General features: G+C 43.3%; 1 protein-coding gene across 3 annotated transcripts; it reads right to left on the bottom strand.

Moving 5' to 3' along the window:
- Positions 1-5547: 5547 nt before the first annotated feature.
- LOC110496877 (sodium- and chloride-dependent betaine transporter) lies at positions 5548-24199 on the bottom strand. 3 transcript variants are annotated; one of them, XR_016488614.1, is made up of 13 exons: positions 24101-24199; positions 18362-18625; positions 16662-16796; positions 16261-16471; positions 15978-16110; positions 15552-15686; positions 14916-15019; positions 9164-9276; positions 8352-8492; positions 8101-8197; positions 7697-7797; positions 6184-6354; positions 5548-5855 (listed from the first exon to the last, which is right to left on the bottom strand). XR_016488614.1 is itself a non-coding variant. In XM_036951075.2 (13 exons), the coding sequence occupies exons 1-13, from the start codon at positions 18489-18491 to the stop codon at positions 5703-5705; spliced, it is 1749 nt and encodes a 582-aa protein (XP_036806970.2). In that variant the 5' UTR covers positions 18492-18625; the 3' UTR covers positions 5548-5702. The 3 variants fall into 3 exon arrangements, 1 of the variants encoding a protein (XP_036806970.2); XM_036951075.2 differs by lacking the exon at positions 24101-24199 and adding an exon at positions 14582-14706; XR_016488613.1 differs by lacking the exons at positions 9164-9276; positions 24101-24199 and adding an exon at positions 14582-14706 and having other exon boundaries at positions 18362-18518.
- Between the last annotated feature and the right edge of the window lie 1222 nt (positions 24200-25421).

Genomic DNA, 25421 nt, shown 5'->3' with positions numbered 1-25421 from the left:
TGATGATGTAGACAGGATGGAGTGATGATGTAGACAGGATGGAGTGAGGATGTAGACAGGATGGAGTGATGATGTAGACAGGATGGAGTGATGATGTAGACTGGATGGAGTGATGATGTAGACTGGATGGAGTGCTGATGTAGACAGGATGGAGTGATGATTTAGACAGGATGGAGTTATGATGTAGACAGGATGGAGTGATGATGTAGACTGGATGGATTGATGATGTAGACTGGATGGATTGATGATGTAGACTGGATGGATTGATGATGTAGACTGGATGGATTGATGATGTAGACTGGATGGAGTGATGATGTAGACTGGATGGATTGATGATGTAGACAGGATGGAGTGATGATGTAGACAGGATGGAGTGATGATGTAGACTGATGTGTAAATGTAGACAGGATGGAGTTCTGCTTTAGACTGAGGAGAGTGTAGATGTAGACTGGATGGAGTGATGATGTAGACAGGATGGAGTGATGATGTAGACTGATGTGTAAATGTAGACAGGATGGAGTGCTGATGTAGACAGGATTGAGTGATGATGTAGACTGGATGGAGTGATGATGTAGACTGGATGGAGTGCTGATGTAGACTGGATGGAGTGCTGATGTAGACTGGATGGAGTGCTGATGTAGACTGGATGGAGTGATGATGTAGACTGGATAGAGTGCTGATGTAGACAGGATGGAGTGATGATGTAGACAGGATGGAGTGATGATGTAGACAGGATGGAGTGATGATGTAGACAGGATGGAGTGATGATGTAGACAGGATGGAGTGATGATGTAGACTGGATGGAGTGATAATGTAGACTGGATGGAGTGATAATGTAGACAGGATGGAGTGATGATGTAGACTGGATGGAGTGATGATGTAGACAGGATGGAGTGATGATGTAGACTGAGGAGAGTGTAGATATAGACTGGATGGAGTGCTTCTATAGACAGGATGGAGTGATGATGTAGACGGGATGGAGTGGTGATGTAGACTGAGGAGAGTGTAGATATATACTGGATGGAGTGATGATGTAGACAGGATGGAGTGATGATGTAGACAGGATGGAGTGATGATGTAGACTGATGTGTAAATGTAGACAGGATGGAGTGATGATGTAGACAGGATGGAGTGATGATGTAGACAGGATGGAGTGATGATGTAGACTGATGTGTAAATGTAGACAGGATGGAGTGATGATGTAGACAGGATGGAGTGATGATGTAGACTGGATGGAGTGATGATGTAGACTGGATGGAGTGCTGATGTAGACTGATGTGTAAATGTAGACAGGATGGAGTGCTGATGTAGACAGGATGGAGTGATGATGTAGACTGATGTGTAAAAGTAGACAGGATGGAGTGCTGATGTAGACAGGATGGAGTGATGATGTAGACTGGATGGAGTGATGATGTAGACAGGGTGGAGTGCTGATGTAGACTGGATGGAGTGCTGATGTAGACAGGATGGAGTGATGATGTAGACAGAATGGAGTGATGATGTAGACAGGATGGAGTGCTGATGTAGACAGGATGGAGTGATGATGTAGACTGGATGGAGTGATGATGTAGACTGGATGGAGTGATGATGTAGACTGGATGGAGTGATGATGTAGACAGGATGGAGTGATGATGTAGACAGGATGGAGTGCTGATGCAGACTGGATGGAGTGCTGATGCAGACTGGATGGAGTGCTGATGCAGACTGGATGGAGTGCTGATGCAGACTGGATGGAGTGATGATGTAGACTGGATGGAGTGATGATGTAGACAGGATGGAGTGATGATGTAGACAGGATGGAGTGATGATGTAGACTGGATGGAGTGATGATGTAGACTGGATGGAGTGCTGATGTAGACTGATGTGTAATTGTAGACAGGATGGAGTGCTGATGTAGACAGGGTGGAGTGCTGATGTAAACTGATGTGTAAATGTAGACAGGATGGAGTGCTGATGTAGACAGGTTGGAGTGATGATGTAGACTGGATGGAGTGATGATGTAGACTGGATGGAGTGCTGATGTAGACTGGATGGAGTGATGATGTAGACTGGATGGAGTGAGGATGTAGACAGGATGGAGTGCTGATGTAGACTGGATGGAGTGCTGATGTAGACAGGATGGACTGCTGATGTAGACTGGATGGAGTGCTGATGTAGACTGGATGGAGTGATGATGTAGACTGGATGGAGTGGTGATGTAGACAGGGTGGAGTGCTGATGTAGACAGGATGGAGTGCTGATGTAGACAGGATTGAGTGATGATGTAGACAGGGTGGAGTGATGATGTAGACTGGATGGAGTGATGATGTAGACAGGATGGAGTGATGATGTAGACAGGATGGAGTGCTGATGCAGACTGGATGGAGTGCTGATGCAGACTGGATGGAGTGATGATGTAGACTGGATGGAGTGATGATGTAGACAGGATGGAGTGATGATGTAGACAGAGGAGAGTGTAGATATAGACTGGATGGAGTGCTGCTATAGACAGGATGGAGTGATGATGTAGACAGGATGGAGTGATGATGTAGACAGGATGGAGTGATGATGTAGACAGGATGGAGTGATGATGTAGACTGAGGAGAGTGTAGATATAGACTGGATGGAGTGCTGCTATAGATAGCATGGAGTGATGATGTAGACAGGAGGGAGTGATGATGTAGACAGGATGGAGTGATGATGTAGACAGGATGGAGTGATGATGTAGACTGAGGAGAGTGTAGATATATACTGGATGGAGTGCTGCTGTAGACAGGATGGAGTGATGATGTAGACAGGATGGAGTGATGATGTAGACAGGGTGGAGTGATGATGTAGACAGGATGGAGTGATGATGTAGACAGGATGGAGTGATGATGTAGACAGGATGGAGTGATGATGTAGACTGATGTGTAAATGTAGACAGGATGGAGTTCTGCTGTAGACTGAGGAGAGTGTAGATGTTTCCAGTCTATAGCCTACTTTCCTCTTATAACACAGAAATGGATAGAAGGTTTCCGTTAGGTTACTGAAGTTGTTACTATTAAGACAAGCACTAGTCTTGGTCTGGTTCCAAAAAATACATTGCTCTTAATTTGCTCCGCTTGTTCTGTAAACGGTTCTGTTTTCTAATTTATCAAGTGGACTGAGGGAATGGTATTATTTTAGTAACTTGGCAGAATGCCTTGATGCTCCAGAGTGACAAATACAGATTTCAACCTCACTGTACATTAACCAACCAGGCAGATGGATATACAGCACACTGATGGTATCCAGGTTAAGTACAGCGGACATGGTGTATAGTGCAGTACATGGCTGGTTTAAACCTGGGACTTGACCAATCATCACACCTCTACACTGACAGATTCAGTTCAATCACATCAAAATGGCCCTGGTCATTCAGTTTAACAAATACCTCTCTGAAGAGTTGAGGTGAAATCCCAGTTGTTGATGAATCCTTATACTGTCAGTACTCGTTGATTTCTGGACAGAATAAGATGTAAGCTTTCTTTTATCTCGTTCTGGCAAATACACCAACATACAGGTAGGTCTCTCTGAGGACCTATATAAAGTGTCTAGATATTTTCCTTCACTGAACTACTCCACTGGGAGTAGGTCACAAATCTTGCTGCTGTGATGGCACACTGTGGTATTTCACCCAGTAGATATGGGACTTTATCAAAATTGTATTTGTTTTCGAATTCTTTGTGGGTCTGTGTAATCTGGGGGAAATATGTATCTCTAATTTGGTCATATAATTGATAGGAGGTTAGGAAGTGCAGCTCAGTTTCCAACTCATTTTGTGGGCAGTGTGCACATAGCCAGTCTGCCTCAATAGCAGGGCTATGCTCACTGAGTGTACATAGTCAAAGCTTTCCTTAATTTTGGGTCAGTCACAGTGGTCAGGTATTCTGCAACTGTGTACTCTCTGTTTAGGGCCAAACAGCATTCCAGTTTTCTCAGTTTGTTAGTAAATTCTTTCTAATGTGTCAAGTAATGATCTTTTTGTTCTCTCATGATTTGGTTGGGTCTAATTGTGTTGCTGTCCTGGGGCTCTGTGGGGTGTGTATGAGCCCCAGGACCAGCTTGATTAGGGGACTCTTCTCTAGGTTCATCTCTCTGTAGGTGATGGCTTTGTTATGGAAGGTTTGGGAATCACTTCCTGTGCATTATTTAGTGTTTTACATTGTACACTGAGGATATTTTTTTCAGAATTCTGTATGCATAGTCTCAATTTGGTGTTTGTCCCATTTGATGAATTATTGATTTGGGAGTGGACCCCAGACCTCACAACCATAAAAGGCAATGGGTTCTATAATTGATAAAAATATTTTTTGGGATGTCGAATTATATTATTTTTTATTTTCTTGCCTTGTCTCTCAGATTGTTCACAGCTTTGTGGAAGTTACCTGTGGTGTTCATGTTTAGGCCGAGGTATGTATAGTTGTTTGTGTGGTCTAGGGCAACGGTGTCTAGATGGAATTTGTATTTGTAGTCCTGGCAACTGGACCTTTCTTGGAAAACCATTATTTTTGTACTACTGAGATTTACTGTCAGGGCCTAGGTTTGACAGAATCTGTGCAGAAGATCTAGATGCTGCTGTAGGCCCTCCTTGGTTGGGGACAGAAGTACCAGATCATCAGCAACCCCTTCAATTTCTCTCTCTGTCCCCCCCACTCTCATCAGCTTATATGTTATTGCCACACCGGTCCATCATGGGGCCAGTGTTTTTAAAACAGGAGATTAGCATGTTCCACCACACTGACTTGACACGGGGGCACATTAAGTTTGTTTGAGGCTGGCTCCAGGGTGGTCTATTGTCCTGCTCTGTTTATGTCTTCATAAACCTCCCTCTCACACTGCACTAGCACCTGGCCTCCGAGTGCTGCCGACTCTGCATTCATGGACTCACTCTCTCCCCGTGCCTTCATTTCTACCTAACAGTGGATTTTTATGAGGTGATTGTTAGTTTTGCGAGACAATTAGTTGAATTAATAACGGTAGAATCAAGAAAGTACCCTTTTAAGGGCAAAAGTCTGACAGAATGTTTTATTTTAATTTTGTGTGAAAATACAACTCGTAAAAAAGAAATCACCAGCATGGTATAAACACCACCTGGTGCTGAGCACTCAGGAAGTAGACCACCATCTAAGCCAGTCTATACGTCAAGATGAATAAAGATAAAAAATAAATACCATCTATTTCAAATAAACAGAGGTCTATATAGTGTAGACAATGTTTGCACCATTGTCTCATTAAAAGCTATTGTAACAACACCTCTAGCAGTATTACTGTACTTTGAGATGGACCGGCACTATCCTGTCAGGGTCCACGGGCTAAAAACAAGCCTAAACACTTGTCACAGTGACAAAGCACAGAACGGCAGGCATATTTCAACTCTCTTTACCCAAAGTGTCTTGGAAACAGGGTATATTAGGATGTACATAGCAGATCCTGAAGTAAGCCTTAACGTGCCCTTTCAGGCGGCTGTAGTCTGGACTACAGCACCTTTGTACCTTCCAGTGGCGAACCGAAAGTATCAAAAGAAAACAGCACCAAAATAAAATATTGACAGTGTCACATTTCTTTATTAAGTGTTTCTGCTTTTCAGATGCATATTCAATGGACATTGTGAGCATATAGACAGAATGCCCCAGCTGGAATCGTAGTCATGACCATGTCATTGCTAACCCCGTGCTCTAGCAGATGGGTCACACAGGAGCCTACATGTCCCCACGGTCTTTCTCTTCACGTAGAGGACTGACCTCAGAGAGGCTGTACAGAGACTTAACATGGTCCTGGTGTTGGTCTTCATTGACAGGCACATTACAGACCTCCTCCAGGGTGATCCTGGGAGTCACCGACGCCTTCAGCCTCTACACCAGGAGAGAGTAATACATTCATATATCTGCCTATCAACACATCCATTCATCCATCCATCCATCCATCCATTCATATATCTGCCTATCAACACATCCATTCATCCATCCATCCATCCATCCATTCATATATCTGCCTATCAACACATCCATCCATCCATCCATCCATCCATCCATCCATCCATTCATATATCTGCCTATCAACACATCCATCCATCCATCCATCCATCCATCCATCCATCCATTCATATAGCTGCCCATCAACACATCCATCCATTCATCCATCCATATAATGGATTAATGTGCATTTACATACAAACCTTACCGCTAAACAAGTGCCTTTCCTTCCAAGAAGCTCATGCATGGCTCCAAGAGGGATCCAGCCAACGGACAGAAAGATGATGATCCATGCGACACCTTCAGCCCATGCTGGGTAGAGATATGTCTTCTCGTAAAGAAGTGGTTTGTGCTGGACCATGGCAGTGACCAATATGGCCTGCAGGTAGAAATTGGTTGGGAAAAGAGTTTACCTTTCAAGGTAACAAAAAAAAAATAATCATAGCCTTATAGCTGCAGTAGGGTTGGACAGGCTTCCTGTGTAGATTAAGACACCACGGATTCGGTTTTTCATCCCTGGATTGAGGTATGTTTTCCTAGTCATATTTGGTGCCAGATCCACGGAGTCTTAATCTAGACAGCCTGTCCGACCCCGGTGCAGCTGTTAGCGAGGATCTTCTGGCTAGGTGAAAAATAGCTAAGGTTGAATACATACGTTTTTTGTTAAACAAATATCTTAATACCAAAGCAAAGTCCACTATAAAAGGTAAGAGACGTACCTGTGCAAAATACATAACCGGGAAACACATTTAAACTCACAATACAATGCAGTGTGATTTGTATGTATTTATTTAGAGGGTAGATCAGCTTTAATATTGCAGATATATTATGCAATCTATCAATGTAATTGTCTGCATCATTTCTAATCGGCAGGTAGCCTAGTGGTTCGAGCATTGAATTAGTAGCTGAAAGGTTGCTAGATCAAATCTCTAAGCTGATAAGGTAAAAATCTGTTGTTCTGGCCCTGAACAAGGCAGTTAACCCACTGTTCCTAGGCCATGATTGAAAATAAGAATTTGTTCTTAACTGACTTGTCTAGTAAAATAAATATATACCCCAATATAAACATGTTTTGTAAATATACACTAGCGGTCAATAGTTTTGGAGCTTTTTCTTTTCTCTATTCTAGAATAATAGTGAAGACATTAAAACTATGAAATAACACATGCAATCATGTAGTAACCAAAAAAGTGTTAAATCAAAAAGTATTTTATATTAGAGATTCTTCAAGGTAGCCACCCTTTGCCTTGATGCATACTCTTGGCATTCTCTCAACCAGCTGCCCTGGATAATCAACAAGCTCTCACAGTCTCAGAAAAGAGAGCGTTTATCCATGTTTTCCAAATGTCAAACTTCAAAGTTAAGGGTTAAGTTTAGGCACTCATTCTGAATGGTTAAGGTAAGTGTTAAGGTTTGAGATAGAGTTAAAACAAAACAACATTAAACCAGTGTCCACAAATGAGATCGAACACATAACCTTCTGATCCAGAGTCATGGGAATACTACCACCTGCCACCCCCTTCCACAACCCAAGCCTACTTGATGGTATTAGCGCTCACTGTTGTCCCTAATGTTCGGTTTTCATGGCATTTCCCAACTTCTTCAGGACATGGACAGATGTCAGATTTCGACATCAAACTTGAACGACCTCCCTGGGATAAGGGCCATGTCACCCACTGCACTGGGTTAGTGCATGACTGAGGATCTTCAAGTAGACTCACCACGATCAACAGCGGAGAGACCACCAACCAGCAGGCCTTAAAGAAGATGTTTGGAGGCTTTCCCAGAATCCTTTTCACCATGATGGAGAGCCGCCATACTCCTACAAATCAGCAGGAAGTGTAAAGCATTTAAGCAATGATCAGAATGATATCTGCAAAGGTCATTACTTGTTGTATATGAAATCAATCTTTGAAAAGAAAGGTCACATGGCGTTTCCATTGGGGACATGTTCAGAAAATACTTCACAAATCTTCTTTGGAAGCAAGAGGCCTTGTTTTGGAGAGAAAAATCGATGAATAATGTCATACATACTTCAGGTCATTATTATTCAGGGTCAGATGAAGCAAACATATACATTCATTGTAGAAAAGAGCACCATATAAGCTCTCATTGGAGCACTTACCAAATATCCAGCTTAGAGCAACGACTTCAAATAAAGAAGTGAGCATCAGTGTTATGCCAACAGAATAGTCTAACAGCTGGAAGATGTAGACCCCGCCCTGTAAAGACCAAGACCCAAGGGCACATAGGTTATTTGTTTGAAAAGGATAATGGCACCAAGGTTACACCTCTTGAAACCAGATACACACACGCATGCACACACATACACACATACACACACACTTAAACAGAAATACAAACACACTCACACACCTGAGTAATGCAGGGAAGGCCAAGCAGGAAAGTCAAGAAGCAGAGTAATAGGGTCACCAGCTCTTTATAGTTCAGCATGAGGAGAATCTTTGGGCCAAAGCTGTCCATAACGAAAGTCCCCATGACCTCCACAAGGGCAAACTATACAGACAAAACACACGTTCAACGATACAGACAAAACACATTAAACTATACAGACAAAACACACAAACTATACAGACAAAACACACAAACTATACAGACAAAATACACAAACTATACAGACAAAACACATTAAACTATACAGACAAAACACACATTAAACTACACAGACAAAACGCACATTAAACTATACAGACAAAACACACATAAAAAAATACAAAGACAAAACACACAAACTATACAGACAAAACACACATTAAACTATACAGACAAAACACACATTAAACTATACAGACAAAACACACATTAAACTATACAGACAAAACACACAAACTATAAAGACAAAACACACAAACTATACAGACAAAACAATCTATAAAGACAAAACACACATTAAACTATACAGACAAAACATACATTAAACTATAAAGACAAGACAAACAGTAAACTATACTGGCTATATATATATATATACATATATATATATATATATACTATTACTGAAAACACATATATATATATATGTGTGTGTGTGTGTGTGTGTGTGTGTGTGTGTGTGTGTGTGTGTGTGTGTGTGTGTGTGTGTGTGTGTAAGAGTCAGTGTCAGTGTCAGTGTACGTGTGTGCATGTGTGTGGGTGTGTGTGCTCAGTGTGTTTCTGTGCTACTAAACCTGACTATCCAGGCCGAGACACATCAGCATGAGGAAGAAGAGGAAGGCCCAGAGCTGAGAGACAGGCATGGTGCTGAAGATCTCTGGGTAAACCACAAATGCCAAACCAGGTCCTGGATAAACACACACACACACACACACACACACACACACACACACACACACACACACACACACACACACACACACACAATACACAACATAGTGTCACTGTGTCTATGACCATGACATGTTCTTTACATGTGTTTTCAGTAATAGTGTGACAGTTCAGGCAAGAACACATTCTAGGCCAGGTATGGCAGTTTCACACTACATCTTGACTGGCTGCATCACCGCTTGGTATGGCAACTGCTCAGCATCCGACCGTAAAGGCACAACAGAGGGTAGTGCATACGGCCCAACACTGGGGCCAAGCTTCCTACCATCCAGGACCTCTATGCCCAGTGGTGTCAGAGGAAGGCTCTAAAAATGGTCAATTTGCCACTCAAGTCACAGTCTGTTCTCTCTGCTACTGCATGGCAAGCAGTACCGGAGCGCCAGGTCTGGGTCCAAAAGGCTCCTGAACGGCTTCCAACCTAAAGTCATAAGACTGCTAAACAGTTCATTAAATGGCTACCCAGACTTTCTGCTTTTCATACCTCACATACATGTACATAGTATTTCAATCAATCATCTAACCAAACCCAATTATTACCTTGAAGACGGCGTCGGAGAAGATGGATGATGTTCTACGTGCTCCTAACTGATCTTGTTCTTATATAAATATTTTTACCTTGTTTGTAACTTATTTTTTTAACTTATTTTGAAGATAATGTTGCTGCTATCGTCTCTTATGACCTAAAATAACTTCTGGACATCAGAACAGCGATTACTCACCACCAACTGGCAGAAGCCTTTTTTTCCTATAACGAGTCCGACGAGCCCGACTTGAACGACATTCTGCTTTCCTGGGAATAGGCCGAAAATCCTGTCATTTGTGTGAAGAGACGACGGAGAAAAAGAGGACGGAGTAAACCCCCCCTGCCTTCTGTTCTACTAGCTAACGTGCAATAATTGGAAAATAAAATCGACGACCTACGAGGAAGATTAAACTACCAACGGGACATTAAAAACTGTAATATCTTATGCTTCACGGAGTTGTGGCTGAACGACGACATTATCAACATACAGCTGGCTGGTTATGCGCTGTGTCGACAGGATAGAACAGCGGCATCTGGTAAGACGAGGGGCGGCGGACAATGTATTTTTGTAAATAATAGCTGGTGCATGATATCTAAGGTCTAAAGTCTCAAGGTTTTGTTCGCCTGAGGTAGAGTATCTCATGATAAGCTGCAAATGTATTTTTCGTAGCTGTCTACATACCACACAGACCGATGCTGGCACTAAGACCGCACTCAATGAGCTGTATTCTGCCATAAGCAAACAGGAAATGCTCATCCAGAGGCGGCGCTCCCAGTGGCCAGGGACTTTAATGCTGGGAAACTTAAATCTGTTTTACCAAATGTCTATCAGCATGTTAAATGTGCAAAACTATAGACCAGCTTTACTCCACACACAGAGACATGTACAAAGCTCTCCCTCACCCTCCATTTGACTATTCTGACCATAATTATATCCTCCTGATTCCTGCTTACAAGCACAAATAAAGCAGGAAGCACCAGTGACTCGGTCAATAAAAAGTGGTCAGAAGCAGAAGCAGATGAAGCAGATGCTAAGCTACAGGACTGTTTTGCTAGCACAGACTGGAATATATCTGGGATTCTTCCTATGGCATTGATGAGTACACCACATCAGTCATTGGCTTCATCAATAAGTGCATCAATGACGTTGTCCCCACAGTGACCGTACGTACATACCCCAACCAGAAGCCATGGATTACAGGCAACATCCGCATCAAGCTAAACGCTAGAGCTGCCACTTTCAAGGAGCGGGACTCTAACCTGGAAGCTTATAAGAAATCCTGCTATGCCCTCCGATGAACCATCAAACAGGCAAAGTGTCAATACAGGACTAAGAGCGAATCATACTGCACCTGCTCTGACGCTCGTCGGATGTGGCAGGGCTTGCAAACCATCACAGACTACAAACGGAAGCACAGCCGAGAGCTGCCCAGTGACACAAGCCTACCAGATGAGCTAAACTACTTCTATGCTCACTTCGAGGCAAATAACACTAAAACATGCATGAGAGCACCAGCTGTTCTGGACGACTGTGTGATCACGCTCTCTGCAGCCGATGTGAGTAAGACCTTTTAACAGGTCAACATTCACAAGGCCGGAGGGCAAGATGGATTACCAGGACGTGTACTCCGAGCATGCGCTGACCAACTGGCAAGTGCCTTAACTGACATTTTCAACCTCTCCCTTTCCAATAATACCAACATGTTTTAAGCAGACCCTGTGCTGTGCCCAAGAACACTAAGGTAACCTACCTAAATGACTACCGACCCGTAGCACTCACGTCTGTAGCCATGAAGTGCTTTGAAAGGGTGGTCATGGCTCACATCAACACCATTACCCCAGAAATCCTAGACCCACTCCAATTTGATTACCCCTCAGCAGATCCACAGATCCACACTGCCCTTTCCCACCAGGACAAAAGGAACACCTACGTGAGAATGCTATTAATTGACTACAGCTCAGCTTTCAACATCATAGTGCCCTCAAAGCTCATCAATAAGCTAAGGACCTTGGGACTATACACCTCCCTCTGCAACTGGATCCTGGACTTCCTGACGGGCCGCCCCCAGGTGGTAAGGGTAAGTAACAACACATCCGCCATGCTGATCCTCAACACAGGGGCGCCTCAGGGGTGTGTGTTCAGCCCCCTCCTGTACTCCCTGTTCACTCATGACTGCACGGCCAGGCAGGACTCCAACAAGATCATTAAAGTTCACTGATGACACAACAGTGGTAGGCCTGATCACCGACAACGACGAGACAGCCTATAGGGATGAGGTCAGAGAAATGGCTGTGTGGTGCCAAGACAACAACCTCTCCCTCAACATGATGAAGACAAAGGAGATGATTGTGGACTACAGGAAAAGGAGGCCTGAGCACGCCCCCATTTTCATAGACGGGGCTTCAGTGGAACAGGTTGAGAGCTTCAAATTCCTTGCTGTCCACATCACCAACAAACTAACATGGTCCAAGCACACCATGACAGTCATGAAGAGGGAACGACAAAACATATTCCCCCGCAGGAGACTGAAAAGATTTGGCATGGGTCCTCAGATCCTCAAAAGGTTCTACAGCTGCACCTTTGAGAGCATCCCGACCGGTTGCATCACTGTCTTTTATGACAACTGCTCGGCCTACGACCGCAAGGCACTGTAGAGGGTAGTGCGTACGGCCCAATACATCACTGGGGCCAAGCCTCCTGCCATCCAGGACCTCTATACCAGGTGGTGTTAGAGGAAGGCCCTAAAAAGATTCCAGCCACCCTAGTCATAGACTGTTCTCTCTGATACCTCACAGCCAGCGGTACCGGAGCGCCAACTCTAGGTCCAAGAGGCTTCTAAACAGCTTCTACCCCCAAGCCAGTAGACTCCTGAACATCTAATCAAATGGCTACCCAGACAATTTGCACTGCCTCCCCCCCACACAATTTTACATCTCTGCTACTCTCTGTTATTATCTATGCATAGTCACTTCAATAACTCTACCTACATGTACACTACCGTTCAAAAGTTTAGGGTCACTTAGAAATGACCTTGGAAGGTCCGTAAAATGATTAAAGACTCCAGCCACCCAAGCCATAGGCCATTCTCTGTACTTATGCACAACAAGTGGTACCGGTGCATCAAGTCTGACGTCAACAGGCCTCTGAAAAGCTTCTATCCCCAAGCCATAACACTGCTAAATAAATAGCTAACAAAATGGCTACACAGACTGTCTGAGTTGACCCTCTGGTTTAATTTTAATTCTTGCGCTGTCTCTATGCACACTCACAGGACACTCACGCACACTGACTCTCCAACACACACACACACACACACACACACACACACACTAAATTTGCTCACACATAACATGCACACACATTTAAACGGACTCTACACAAATGCACACACACACTCACATACATTCATCATAGATGTTGCTGCTACTCTGTTAATCATATATCCTATATCCCTCTATCACTCCAGTATCCCTACACATTGTAAATATGGTATTAGAACTGACCCTGTATATTGCTTCTTACTTTCTCGTGTTCTTCTTATTCCTTGTGTGTTTCTGTTTGACCCTGTTCTTTTTAGTAATACATTGACATTGATTACTGCATTGTTGGGATTAGAGCTAGCAAGCAAGGCATTTCACTGTACTTGTGTACGTGACATTAAAACTTGAAAAAGAGCTAAGTCCTCCTGAACAGTACCTCCAACAGCCAGTAACGCCCTGGACCAGAGCTAAGTCCTCCTGAACAGTACCTCCAACAGTCAGTAACGCCCTGGACTAGAGCTAAGTCCTCCTGAACAGTACCTCCAACAGCCAGTAACGCCCTGGACCAGAGCTAAGTCCTCCTGAACAGTACCATCCAACAGCCAGTAACACCCTGGACCAGAGCTAAGTCCTCCTGAACAGTACCTCCAACAGTCAGTAACGCCCTGGACTAGAGCTAAGTCCTCCTGAACAGTACCTCCAACAGTCAGTAACGCTCTGGACTAGAGCTAAGTCCTCCTGAACAGTACCTCCAGCAGTCAGTAACGCCCTGGACCAGAGCTAAGTCCTCCTGAACAGTACCTCCAACAGTCAGTAACGCCCTGGACTAGAGCTAAGTCCTCCTGAACAGTACCTCCAACAGTCAGTAACGCCCTGGACTAGAGCTAAGTCCTCCTGAACAGTACCTCCAACAGTCAGTAACGCTCTGGACTAGAGCTAAGTCCTCCTGAACAGTACCTCCAGCAGTCAGTAACGCCCTGGACCAGAGCTAAGTCCTCCTGAACAGTACCTCCAACAGTCAGTAACGCCCTGGACTAGAGCTAAGTCCTCCTGAACAGTACCTCCAACAGTCAGTAACGCCCTGGACTAGAGCTAAGTCCTCCTGAACAGTACCTCCAACAGCCAGTAACTCCCTGGACCAGAGCTAAGTCCTCCTGAACAGTACCTCCAACAATCAGTAACGCCCTGGACTAGAGCTACGTCCTCCTGAACAGTACCTCCAACAGCCAGTAACGCCCTGAACCAGAGCTAAGTCCTCCTGAACAGTACCTCCAACCGCCAGTAACGCCCTGGACCAGTGCTAAGTCCTCCTGAACAGTACCTCCAACAGCCAGTAACGCCCTGGATCAGAGCTAAGTCCTCCTGAACAGTACCTCCAACAGTCAGTAACGCCCTGGACTAGAGCTAAGTCCTCCTGAACAGTACCTCCAACAGCCAGTAACGCCCTGGATCAGAGCTAAGTCCTCCTGAACAGTACCTTCAACAGCCAGGTGCTCCACTTGGAGGTGGCGCACATGTGCCATGTAGCCGATGCCAGAGAACATGACGAAGCCAGCAAAAATACTGGTGGCAGAGTTCGCCAAAGTGACAATCATTGCATCCCTGCCGCACACAAAAGATAATGATGAGTTCATTGTTTATGAAGTATATATTTTTTTTACATCATTCAGATGAAATCCATAGTTCTGTAGAAGAAAAGCAGTCAGTTTGTATGGGGCCAAATACTGTATATCTGTGTGTTTGTTAGCAATGGCAGTACAATGTGCAAAATGTCACACGTAAACAAAACAAAAAACCTTTCTATAGACTACCTGAGGATGTTATTGTTGACCTTGTTGTGGCTGGCCATAGACAGTAAGCAGCCAAATCCAATGCCTATTGAGTAGAAGATCTGAGCAGTAGCATCAATCCATACCTGTGAAAAAGATCACCTTATTGTCCATTAACTTGCAGAGAATGGACATTTGTCTATATGCTTATGCCCCCTGAGACACACACACATGGGAAGCAATGGGCCAGCCCCAGTGCAGTGCCCCAGGAGCTAGTTGTAACAACAGTATAACAGAAGCAAACGCTTGACAGTTACTTTTTTACAACAGGAGCTGGTTAAACATTGTTTTCTCTAGACAAATAAAAACACCACTGCCTGGAAGCATGAAACAATGAGCGGGCATTCCTGAGGTCAAACTGTCCTTTAACACTTCCCACATAATGACTCAAACATGGGTAGGTACAGTGTTATAGACTGACAAAGTAATTATTTTATGGGAGCAAGACCTGCAAACTGACTAAGAAAATCAGTGTAGGGGAACCTAACCAAGACCATCACAATGAGTATCACAATGTGTCTATGTCATTAATTCATGAATAAGATCACTTCTTCAAGTCGAAGTCACTTCTTCAAGTCGAAGTCAAGTCAAAGTTTATAAGTGCTTTGACCCACTCACGTGTATCTCTCCCAGTTTGTTCCATTTGGGTGTCAGGAAGAACAAGATGCCATCCAGGGCTCCTGGTAGTCGGATATTGTTGAACAGAAGAGCCAGAAGGACCACATATGGAAACAGTGCTGTGAAGTACACCACCTGTGGATGGTACACACACACACACGCACGCACACACACACACACACACCCACGCACGCACGCACGCACACACACACACACACACACACACACACACACACACACACACACACACACACACACACACACACACACACACACACACACACATACATATGTTGAGTGTGTGGAGTGATTCGAGTGTCACACCACAACAGTTCTCCCGACACTCATCATTAGTAGAGCAGAATCACTTTGATGAAGTGCTCTGTTGGGTATCCAATGTAACAATGGTCAGGAGGGATGGACAACTTTGCCAGTGGATCTGATCCCCTTGAAGACACAGAAGAATAGGATGGCCCAGATCAGCAGGAGAATTCCAACCAGTTCCCATCGCAGGTGGCCCACAGTCTCAATCCCCTCAGTGATTTCCAGGAGCCTATGGCTAAACACACAACAGTATTTAAATGTAATGATGCTACATTCTTGGTGAATAAAAACAACTGGTGTGTTTTGAATTTGGTTAAACCAACATCACAGCTTGAAGTAACATTGAATGAGAACGGTTAAAATGTTACTGTAATGTAAAACCTACTCAAAGAATTGTTTAGTGGCGGACTGCAGGTGTGTGGTGGTGTTTTCCATGAAGCTGGAACAGTTCTCTGGAATGTTCCAGGTGGCATTACAGAGCTGCCATGGCAACGGGGCTGTGAAGGAGTGGAAGAGGTAGTACAGAACCCAGGTCAGGACTGTGTTGTTGTAGGAGGCCACGATGAAGGACAGCATCACCATAGCCACACCCACACCTGGAGATCAACAACAACAAACATGGAATAAACATAGCATAGGTTAAAGGTCAAATAAAATAAAGAATGATACAGGCTCTAGTATTCTGTTGCTTGTGGTCTCTCTTGATATAAAACTGACTTCATATTACTGGTCAATTATATCTTGTAATGTATGATCTTCCCTTTTTTGTGGCAAAAGTTATCCCACCTTTCATTAGAGGACAGATGTTGATGAATGCCTCAACAGGTCCTCTTTTTGTGTACTGCCCCACTGTAAACTCCATGAACACCAGCGGGATGGCACACAGACACATCATGGTGAGATAGGGAATGAGGAATGCACCTGAGGAGAGGAGATGGTAATTACAGTGCCTTGCGAAAGTATTCGGCCCCCTTGAACTTTGCGACCTTTTGCCACATTTCAGGCTTCAAACATAAAGATATAAAACTGTATTTTTTTGTGAAGAATCAACAACAAGTGGGACACAATCATGAAGTGGAACTACATTTATTGGATATTTCAAACTTTTTTAACAAATCAAAAACTGAAAAATTGGGCGTGCAAAATTATTCAGCCCCTTTACTTTCAGTGCAGCAAACTCTCTCCAGAAGTTCAGTGAGGATCTCTGAATGATCCAATGTTGACATAATGATGATAAATACAATCCACCTGTGTGTAATCAAGTCTCCGTATAAATGCACCTGCACTGTGATAGTCTCAGAGGTCCGTTAAAAGCGCAGAGAGCATCATGAAGAACAAGGAACACCAGGCAGGTCCGAGATACTGTTGTGAAGAAGTTTAAAGCCGGATTTGGATACAAAAAGATTTCCCAAGCTTTAAACATCCCAAGGAGCACTGTGCAAGCGATAATATTGAAATGGAGGAGTATCGGACCACTGCAAATCTACCAAGACCTGGCCGTCCCTCTAAACTTTCAGCTCATACAAGGAGAAGACTGATCAGAGATGCAGCCAAGAGGCCCATGATCACTCTGGATGAACTGCAGAGATCTACAGCTGAGGTGGGAGACTCTGTCCATAGGACAACAATCAGTCAAATATTGCACAAATCTGGCCTTTATGGAAGAGTGGCAAGAAGAAAGCCATTTCTTAAAGATATCCATAAAAAGTGTCGTTTAAAGTTTGCCACAAGCCACCTGGGAGACACACCAAACATGTGGAAGAAGGTGCTCTGGTCAGATGAAACCAAAATTGAACTTTTTGGCAACAATGCAAAACGTTATGTTTGGCGTAAAAGCAACACAGCTCATCACCCTGAACACACCATCCCCACTGTCAAACATGGTGGTGGCAGCATCATGGTTTGGGCCTGCTTTTCTTCAGCAGGGACAGGGAAGATGGTTAAACTTGATGGGAAGATGGATGGAGCCAAATACAGGACCATTCTGGAAGAAAACCTGATGGAGTCTGCAAAAGACCTGAGACTGGGACGGAGATTTGTCTTCCAACAAGACAATGATCCAAAACATAAAGAAAAATCTACAATGGAATGGTTCAAAAATAAACATATCCAGGTGTTAGAATGGCCAAGTCAAAGTCCAGACCTGAATCCAATCGAGAATTTGTGGAAAGAACTGAAAACTGCTGTTCACAAATGCTCTCCATCCAACCTCACTGAGCTCGAGCTCTCGAGTTGAAATATCCAATAAATGTCGTTCCACTTCATGATTGTGTCCCACTTGTTGTTGATTCTTCACAAAAAAATACAGTTTTATATCTTTATGTTTGAAGCCTGAAATGTGGCAAAAGTTCAAGGGGCCGAATACTTTCGCAAGGCACTGTAGATGTATAAATCAATGGTAAAACATTTAATCTAATAATAGTGTATTAAAACTATTATAAGAGCTCCCATGTTGTACTCCAAAACATCGTTTTCTATGAACTTACCTCCGCCATCGCTGAAGCAGACGTATGGAAAGCGCCACACATTTCCAATTCCGACTGCATAGCCTACTGAAGAAAGGATGAACTCTGCACGATTGGCCCATGTCTCTCTTTCTTTTGGTAGTCTGTCCATCGTCTGAGAAAGGTTTGACCCCAACAACCAACAGAGACTCCTGTCCACAGATTTATAATATTTTCATCTTTCGCCAAAAATGTATGATTTACAGGAAAATGTGTTGGAAAGCGAAGAGGGATGTCTTCCATTTTCTGCGAAAAAAAAAAAAAGATAACAAAAAAATGAATGATTTACAGAAGATGAACTGGCGACTAGAAAATACAAATGTGGCCATGCCTAGAATGGTCATTCATAGATTGATTCTGATTTTGATGTTGCCTCATGACAACATGCTCTAAGTCATGCCTTGTGTTTGTGTTGGGACCGACTGTAAGTTCAAGTTTAACAGACTGTTTACACTCCAACTGGACTGACCCAAGGACTTTGCCTACCTTCTATGCAAATGTGTAAACCGGCTAAAACAAACCGGAATAAAAACACATACTACATGGATATATGAATTTAGAATCTCTATAAACATTACAAGCTCAAGGGCTTAGTCTTCTCAACAACGTACGTCATTAGAATATACCGTACATTACAGACTTTAAACCTGATTAAGGTTTAGGTAATAGAAAAATATCACCAATACAATAGGACGAGATTCAGACACTTAGTACTGCAAGGCACTTAGAGAGATGAAAGATGAGAATCCTGATCTCCGTTCCAAATGGCACACTATTCCCTATGTAGTGCACTATTTTCGACTATGACCCTATGGGCCCTGGTCAAAAGTAGTGCATTATAAAGGAAATAGGGAACCATTTGGATTGCAAACTGGGTTATTTCTCCCCTCTTTTGGCTTTCTTGTCTGGCGTTACATTAAGCAGAGTCCTATTGACAGTGACTTATTAAATGCTGTGTGCTTCAAAAGCATCCGTCTCACTCCGCCGGACACCCTGTACTCGTCCTGGTCTGACCAGGTAAAAACAACATCCTGGTGGTTAATCATAGAGAATGAGAGAAGCGAAGGGTTTCCCCCCGTTTCTCTGCCGTTATTAATGAAAGAAGCACCGGTGGCTGCAAAGTTTAGTTTAATAGAAAAGAGAGAGGAAGGTCCCTCTCCTGTTTCATAGCCATAATGTTTACTGTCCTGTTTTATAGCCATAATGTTTACTGTCCTGTTTCATAGCCATACTGTTTACTGTCCTGTTTCATAGCCATATTGTTTACAGTCCTGTTTTATAGCGATAATGTTTACTGTCCTGTTTTATAGCCATAATGTTTACTGTCCTGTTTCATAGCCATACTGTTTACAGTCCTGTTTCATAGCCATAATGTTTACTGTCCTGTTTTATAGCCATACTGTTTACAGTCCTGTTTCATAGCCATAATGTTTACTGTCCTGTTTCATAGCCATACTGTTTACTGTCCTGTTTCATAGCCATATTGTTTACAGTCCTGTTTTATAGCGATAATGTTTACTGTCCTGTTTTATAGCCATAATGTTTACTGTCCTGTTTTATAGCCATAATGTTTACTGTCCTGTTTTATAGCCATAATGTTTACTGTCCTGTTTCATAGCCATACTGTTTACAGTCCTGTTTCATAGCCATAATGTTTACTGTCCTGTTTTATAGCCATAATGTTTACAGTCCTGTTTTATAGCCATAATGTTTACTGTCCTGTTTTATAGCCATAATGTTTACAGTCCTGTTTTATAGCCATAATGTTTACTGTCCTGTTTTATAGCCATACTGTTTACTGTCCTGTTTCATAGCCATAATGTTTACTGTCCTGTTTTATAGCCATAATGTTTACTGTCCTGTTTTATAGCCATAATGTTTACAGTCCTGTTTCATAGCCATAATGTTTACAGTCCTGTTTCATAGCCATAATGTTTACAGTCCTGTTTTATAGCCATAATGTTTACTGTCCTGTTTTATAGCCATAATGTTTACAGTCCTGTTTTATAGCCATAATGTTTACTGTACTGTTTCATAGCCATAATGTTTACAGTCCTGTTTCATAGCCATAATGTTTACTGCCCTGTTTCATAGCCATAATGTTTACAGTCCTGTTTTATAGCCATAATGTTTACTGTCCTGTTTCATAGGCATAATGTTTACTGTCCTACGACAGTGCCTTGGTTTATACACTAGACCAGTGGTTCTCAACTGGTTTATACACTAGACCAGTGGTTCTCAACTGGTTTATACACTAGACCAGTGGTTCTCAACTGGTTTATACACTAGACCAGAGGTTCTCAACTGGTTTATACACTAGACCAGGGGTTCTCAACTGGTTTATACACTAGACCAGTGGTTCTCAACTGGTTTATAAACTAGACCAGAGGTTCTCAACTGGTGCGGTATGCAAATTGGAGTGGATCTAGGTTTTCTGGGATAACGGTGTTAATGTGAGCCATGACCAGCTTTTCAAAACACTTCATGGCTACCGACGTGAGTGCTACAGGTCGGTAGTCATTTAGGCAGGTTACCTTAGTATTCTTGGGTACAGGGACAATGGTAGACTGCTTGAAACATGTTGGTATTACAGACTCAGACAGGGAGAGGTTGAAAATGTCAGTGAAGAAACTTGCCAGTTGGTCAGCGCATGCTCTGAGTACATGTCCTGGTAATCCATCTGGCCCTGCGGCCTTGTGAATGATGACCTGTTGAAAGGTCTCACTCACATCGGCTGCGGAGAGCGTGATCACACAGTCGTCCGGGACAGCTGATGCTCTCATGCATGCTTCAGTGTTTCTTGCCTCAAAGCGGGCATATAAGTTATTTAGCTCGTTTGGTGGGCTCATGTCACTGGGCAGCTCTCGGCTGTGCTTCCCTTTGTAGTCTGTAATAGTTTGCAGGCCCTGCCACATCCTACGAGCGTCAGAGCTGGTGTCGTACGATTCAATTTTATTCCTGTATTGACGCATTGCTTGTTTGATGGTTCGTCAGAGGGCATTGCGGGATTTCTTATAAGCTTCCGGGTTAGAGTCCAGCTCCTTGAATGCGGAAGCTCTACCCTTTAGCTCAGTGAGGATGTTGCCTGTGGCATCCATGGCTTCTGGTTGGGGTATATATGTACGGTCACTGTGGGGACGACGTCCTGGATGCACTTATTGAGGAAGCCAGTAACTGATGTGGTGTACTCATCAAAGCCATCGGAAGAATCCCGGAACATGTTCCAGTCTGTGATAGTAAAACAGTCCTGTAGTTTAGCATGTGCTTCATCTGACCACTTTTTTATAGACTGAGTCACTGGTGCTTCCTGCTTTAATTTGTGCTTGTAAGCAAGAATCAGGAGGATAGAATTATGGTCAGATTTGCCAAATGGAGGGTGAGGGAGAGCTTTGTAACCGTCTCTGTGTGTGGAGTAAAGATTTAAGTTTCCTTGCATTAACGTCCCGGCCACTAGGAGCGCCGACCTCTGGATGAGCGTTTTCCTGTTTGCTTATGGCGGTATACATCTCATTGAGTGCAGTCTTAGTGCCAGCATCGGTCTGTGGGATATGTAGACAGCTACGAAAAATACAGGTGAAAACTCTCTAGGTATCATGCTTATCATAAGATGCTCCACCAGAGGCAAGCAAAACCTTGACACTTCCTTAGATATCATGCACCAGCTGTTGTTTACATATATGCATAGGCCCCCCTCCTCGTGTGTTACCAAATGCTGCTGGTAATACACTTTATCATGCCAATAAGGTGTATAACCTGCCAGCTGTGTGTTCTTAATGTTGTCGTTCAGCCACGACTCAGTGAAACACAGGATATTACAGTTTTTAATGTCCCGTTGGTAGGATATACGTGCTTTCAGTTCGTCCCATTTATTTTCCAAAGATTGAACGTTAGCTAGCAGGACAGAAGGCAACGGCAGATTAGCCACTCATCTCCTGATCCTCACAAGGCACCCTGATTTCTTTTTGCGAAATCTCCTTTTCCTTCTCCAGTGAATGCCGGGGATCTGGGCCTGGTCGGGTGTCTGTAGTATATTCCTCCCGTCCGACTCATTGAAGAAAAACTCTTTGTCTAATCTGAGGTGAGTAATCGCAGTTCTGAAGTTATTTTCGGTCATAAGAGACGGTAGCAGCAACATTATGTACAAAAAAAAGTTACGAACAAGGCAAAAATACAAACAAAATAGCTTGGTTGGTTAAGAGCCGATAAGATGGCAGCCATCACCTCTGGCGCCATCATGAAATCTCAACTGGTTTAAACACGAGTAGAGTGGTTCTCAACTGGTTTATACACTAGTTCTCAACTGATTTTGCCTCGGGACCCAAATTGAACCAGGTTGTTTCATTCGCGACCCATTGGATAATGGCGCCGGAGGGGATGGCTGTTGTTTTACCGGTTCCTAACCAACTGTTCTATTTTGTCATTTTTATCCCACATTTATTTTGTACATAATGTTGCTGCTACCGTCTCTTATGACTGAAAAGAGCTTCTGGATATCAGAACAGCGATTACTCAGATTTTCTCTTGAATGAGTCCGACGAGAAGGATACACTGCATCCCCGAGAACAGGCCCAAACCCCGTCACTCGCATGAAGATGGAAATACAGGGTGCGGAGGTCGGGGTACCTTGTGAGAATTCGTCGACAAGAGGGTAACCTGCCTCTACCATCCGTTCTATTGGCCAACGTGCAATCACTAGAAACTGAATCATCTCCGTTCCATCCTATCAACAGGACATAAAAAAAAATGTAATATCTTATGTTTCACCGAGTCATGGCTGAACGACGACATAGATAATATAGAGTTGGCTGGGGTTTCCGTGCATCGGCAGGACAGATGAGGGGTGGGTGTGTTTGTCTATTTGTCAATAACAGCTGGTGCACAATGTATAATATTAAAGAAGTCGCGAGGTATTGCTCGCCTGAGGTAGAGTACCTCATGATAAGCTGTAGACCACATTATCTTCCAAGAGGCTTTTCATCTATATTATTCGTAGCCGTCTATTTACCACCACAAACCGATGCTGGCACTAAAACCACACTCAACCAGCTGTATAAGGCCATAAACAAACAACAAAATGCTCATCCAGAAGCGGCGCTCCTAGTGGCCAGGGACATTAATGCAGGCAAATTTAAATCTGTTTTAACTCATTTCTACCAGCATGTCACGTGCAACCATTGGGGGAAAAAACTCTACACCACCTTTACTCCACACACAGAGATGCATACTAAGCTCTCCCTCACCCTACATTTCACAAATCTGAGAGGCGCCCCCCCCATAGTTTGTCGTGTGTCAATGTAATTAGTGTGTGATCTGGCATAGCTTTTATTGTTGTCAGAGAGAATACAGTATTCGGCACGGGTCAAAAAGTGATTGATGAGGTATTTTATGGGTCGCGTGGTTATGCCCATATATGTACATCCTGTCCGGAAGTTCTCACGCTCTCGAGTGAGTGTTTATGTAACCCGATAGTGCATCTGTTTATGTTAAAGCCTGTGTTTACATTAAAGCTGTCAAGGTGATTGATGTGTAGTGACATCGTTGAACTGTGGAATGGGTTTGAACATTTGATGCATCTGTTTAGGGTAAAGCATGTGTTTACATTTAAGCTGTCAAGGTGATTGATGTGTTGTGACCTTGTTGAACTGTGGAATGGGTTTGACGTGGTGTATTATATGTCAATGTTACACTGGTATGACACAGAAAAGCAGTGTTCTACTTTACCTTATATCTCCTGGTGAGGTCACTTCCCTCCTCTATCAGGGCTCTTATCATCTGCAGTCCTCCATGGTGAGCCGCAACATGCATCGCTGTCTCCCCAATCTGACAGAAAGAGAGAGAGAAATAGAGAGAAGAGAGAGAAAGAGAGGCAGAAACACAGACGGAGAAGCTGACAGTTAATGTGGAACACAATCAAACAGCCTTGCTTTCAGATTCTGATATGCCCACTCATCTTTGGCCACAGTGAAGGGAGAGCTCTAACCTTGTGCTCTGTGTTGACATCAGCCCCGCTCTTCAGCAGCATCTCAGCCACCTTTCCCCCTCCTTCCCCCTGGCAGCGATGTGCTGCGGGGTCTCCTGGGCCTACATTAACTGCTGTGTTACAAAAGGTATGTTACTTACCATCATGTCAAATATACCACTATACCATCATGTCTCACCTTGCCTCCATATGACACAACACCTTGCCTCCATATACACAACAATTATAGGTGGGGATACATTCAATTAAAAGTAAGGATCATATGTCACATCTAAGGATCAGGATCACATCTAAGGAGTATACTCATTATTTTTTTTAGTACAATACAATGGATTTTAAAGTGGTGATATTTGCCATGTCTTCAATCTAAGCCTACTAGAAAGTGTGTGCCCTCAGGCCAGGTGGGAAGCTAAAGCCATTCCGCTACCAAGAATAGTAAAACACCCTTTACTTGCTCAAAAAGCCGACCAATCAACCTGTTACCAATCCTTAGACTTTTGGTAAAAATGGTGATTGACCAGATACAATGCTATTTTGACAGTAAACAAACAGACTTTCAGCCCGCTTATAAGGAAGAAGATTCAACATGCATTTACACAAATAAGTGATGATTTGCTTAGAGAAATTGATGATAAAAAGATTGTAGGGGCTATATTGTTAGACTTCAGTGCTGCTTTTGACATTATCTATCCTAGTCTTTTGCTGGAAAATCGTGTGTGTTATGGCTTTACACCCCCTGTTATAATGTGGATAAAGAGTTACCTGTCTAACAGAACACAGAGGGGGTTCTTTATGGAAGCCTCTCCAACATAAGCAGCTGTCTAGGCCCCTTACTTTTTAAAATCTTTACTAATGACATGCCACTGGCTTTGAGTAGTCTATGTATGCGGTTGACTCAACACTATACACGTCAGCTACTACAGCGAGTGAAATTAATGCAACACTTAAAGAGCTGCATATTTTTTAGCAACATTTACTTCACTACATTCCTAAAGAAAATAATGTACTTTTTACTCCAAACATTTTCCCTGACACCCAAAAGTACACCCAAAAGTACATTTT

This window comes from Oncorhynchus mykiss, chromosome 18, assembly GCF_057628025.1.
Source record: "Oncorhynchus mykiss isolate SJ-2025 chromosome 18, ASM5762802v1, whole genome shotgun sequence".
Taxonomy (NCBI): Eukaryota; Metazoa; Chordata; class Actinopteri; order Salmoniformes; family Salmonidae; genus Oncorhynchus; species Oncorhynchus mykiss.
Note: the sequence above shows the minus strand (reverse complement) of the source record. Positions and strands in the feature narration are given on the sequence as shown.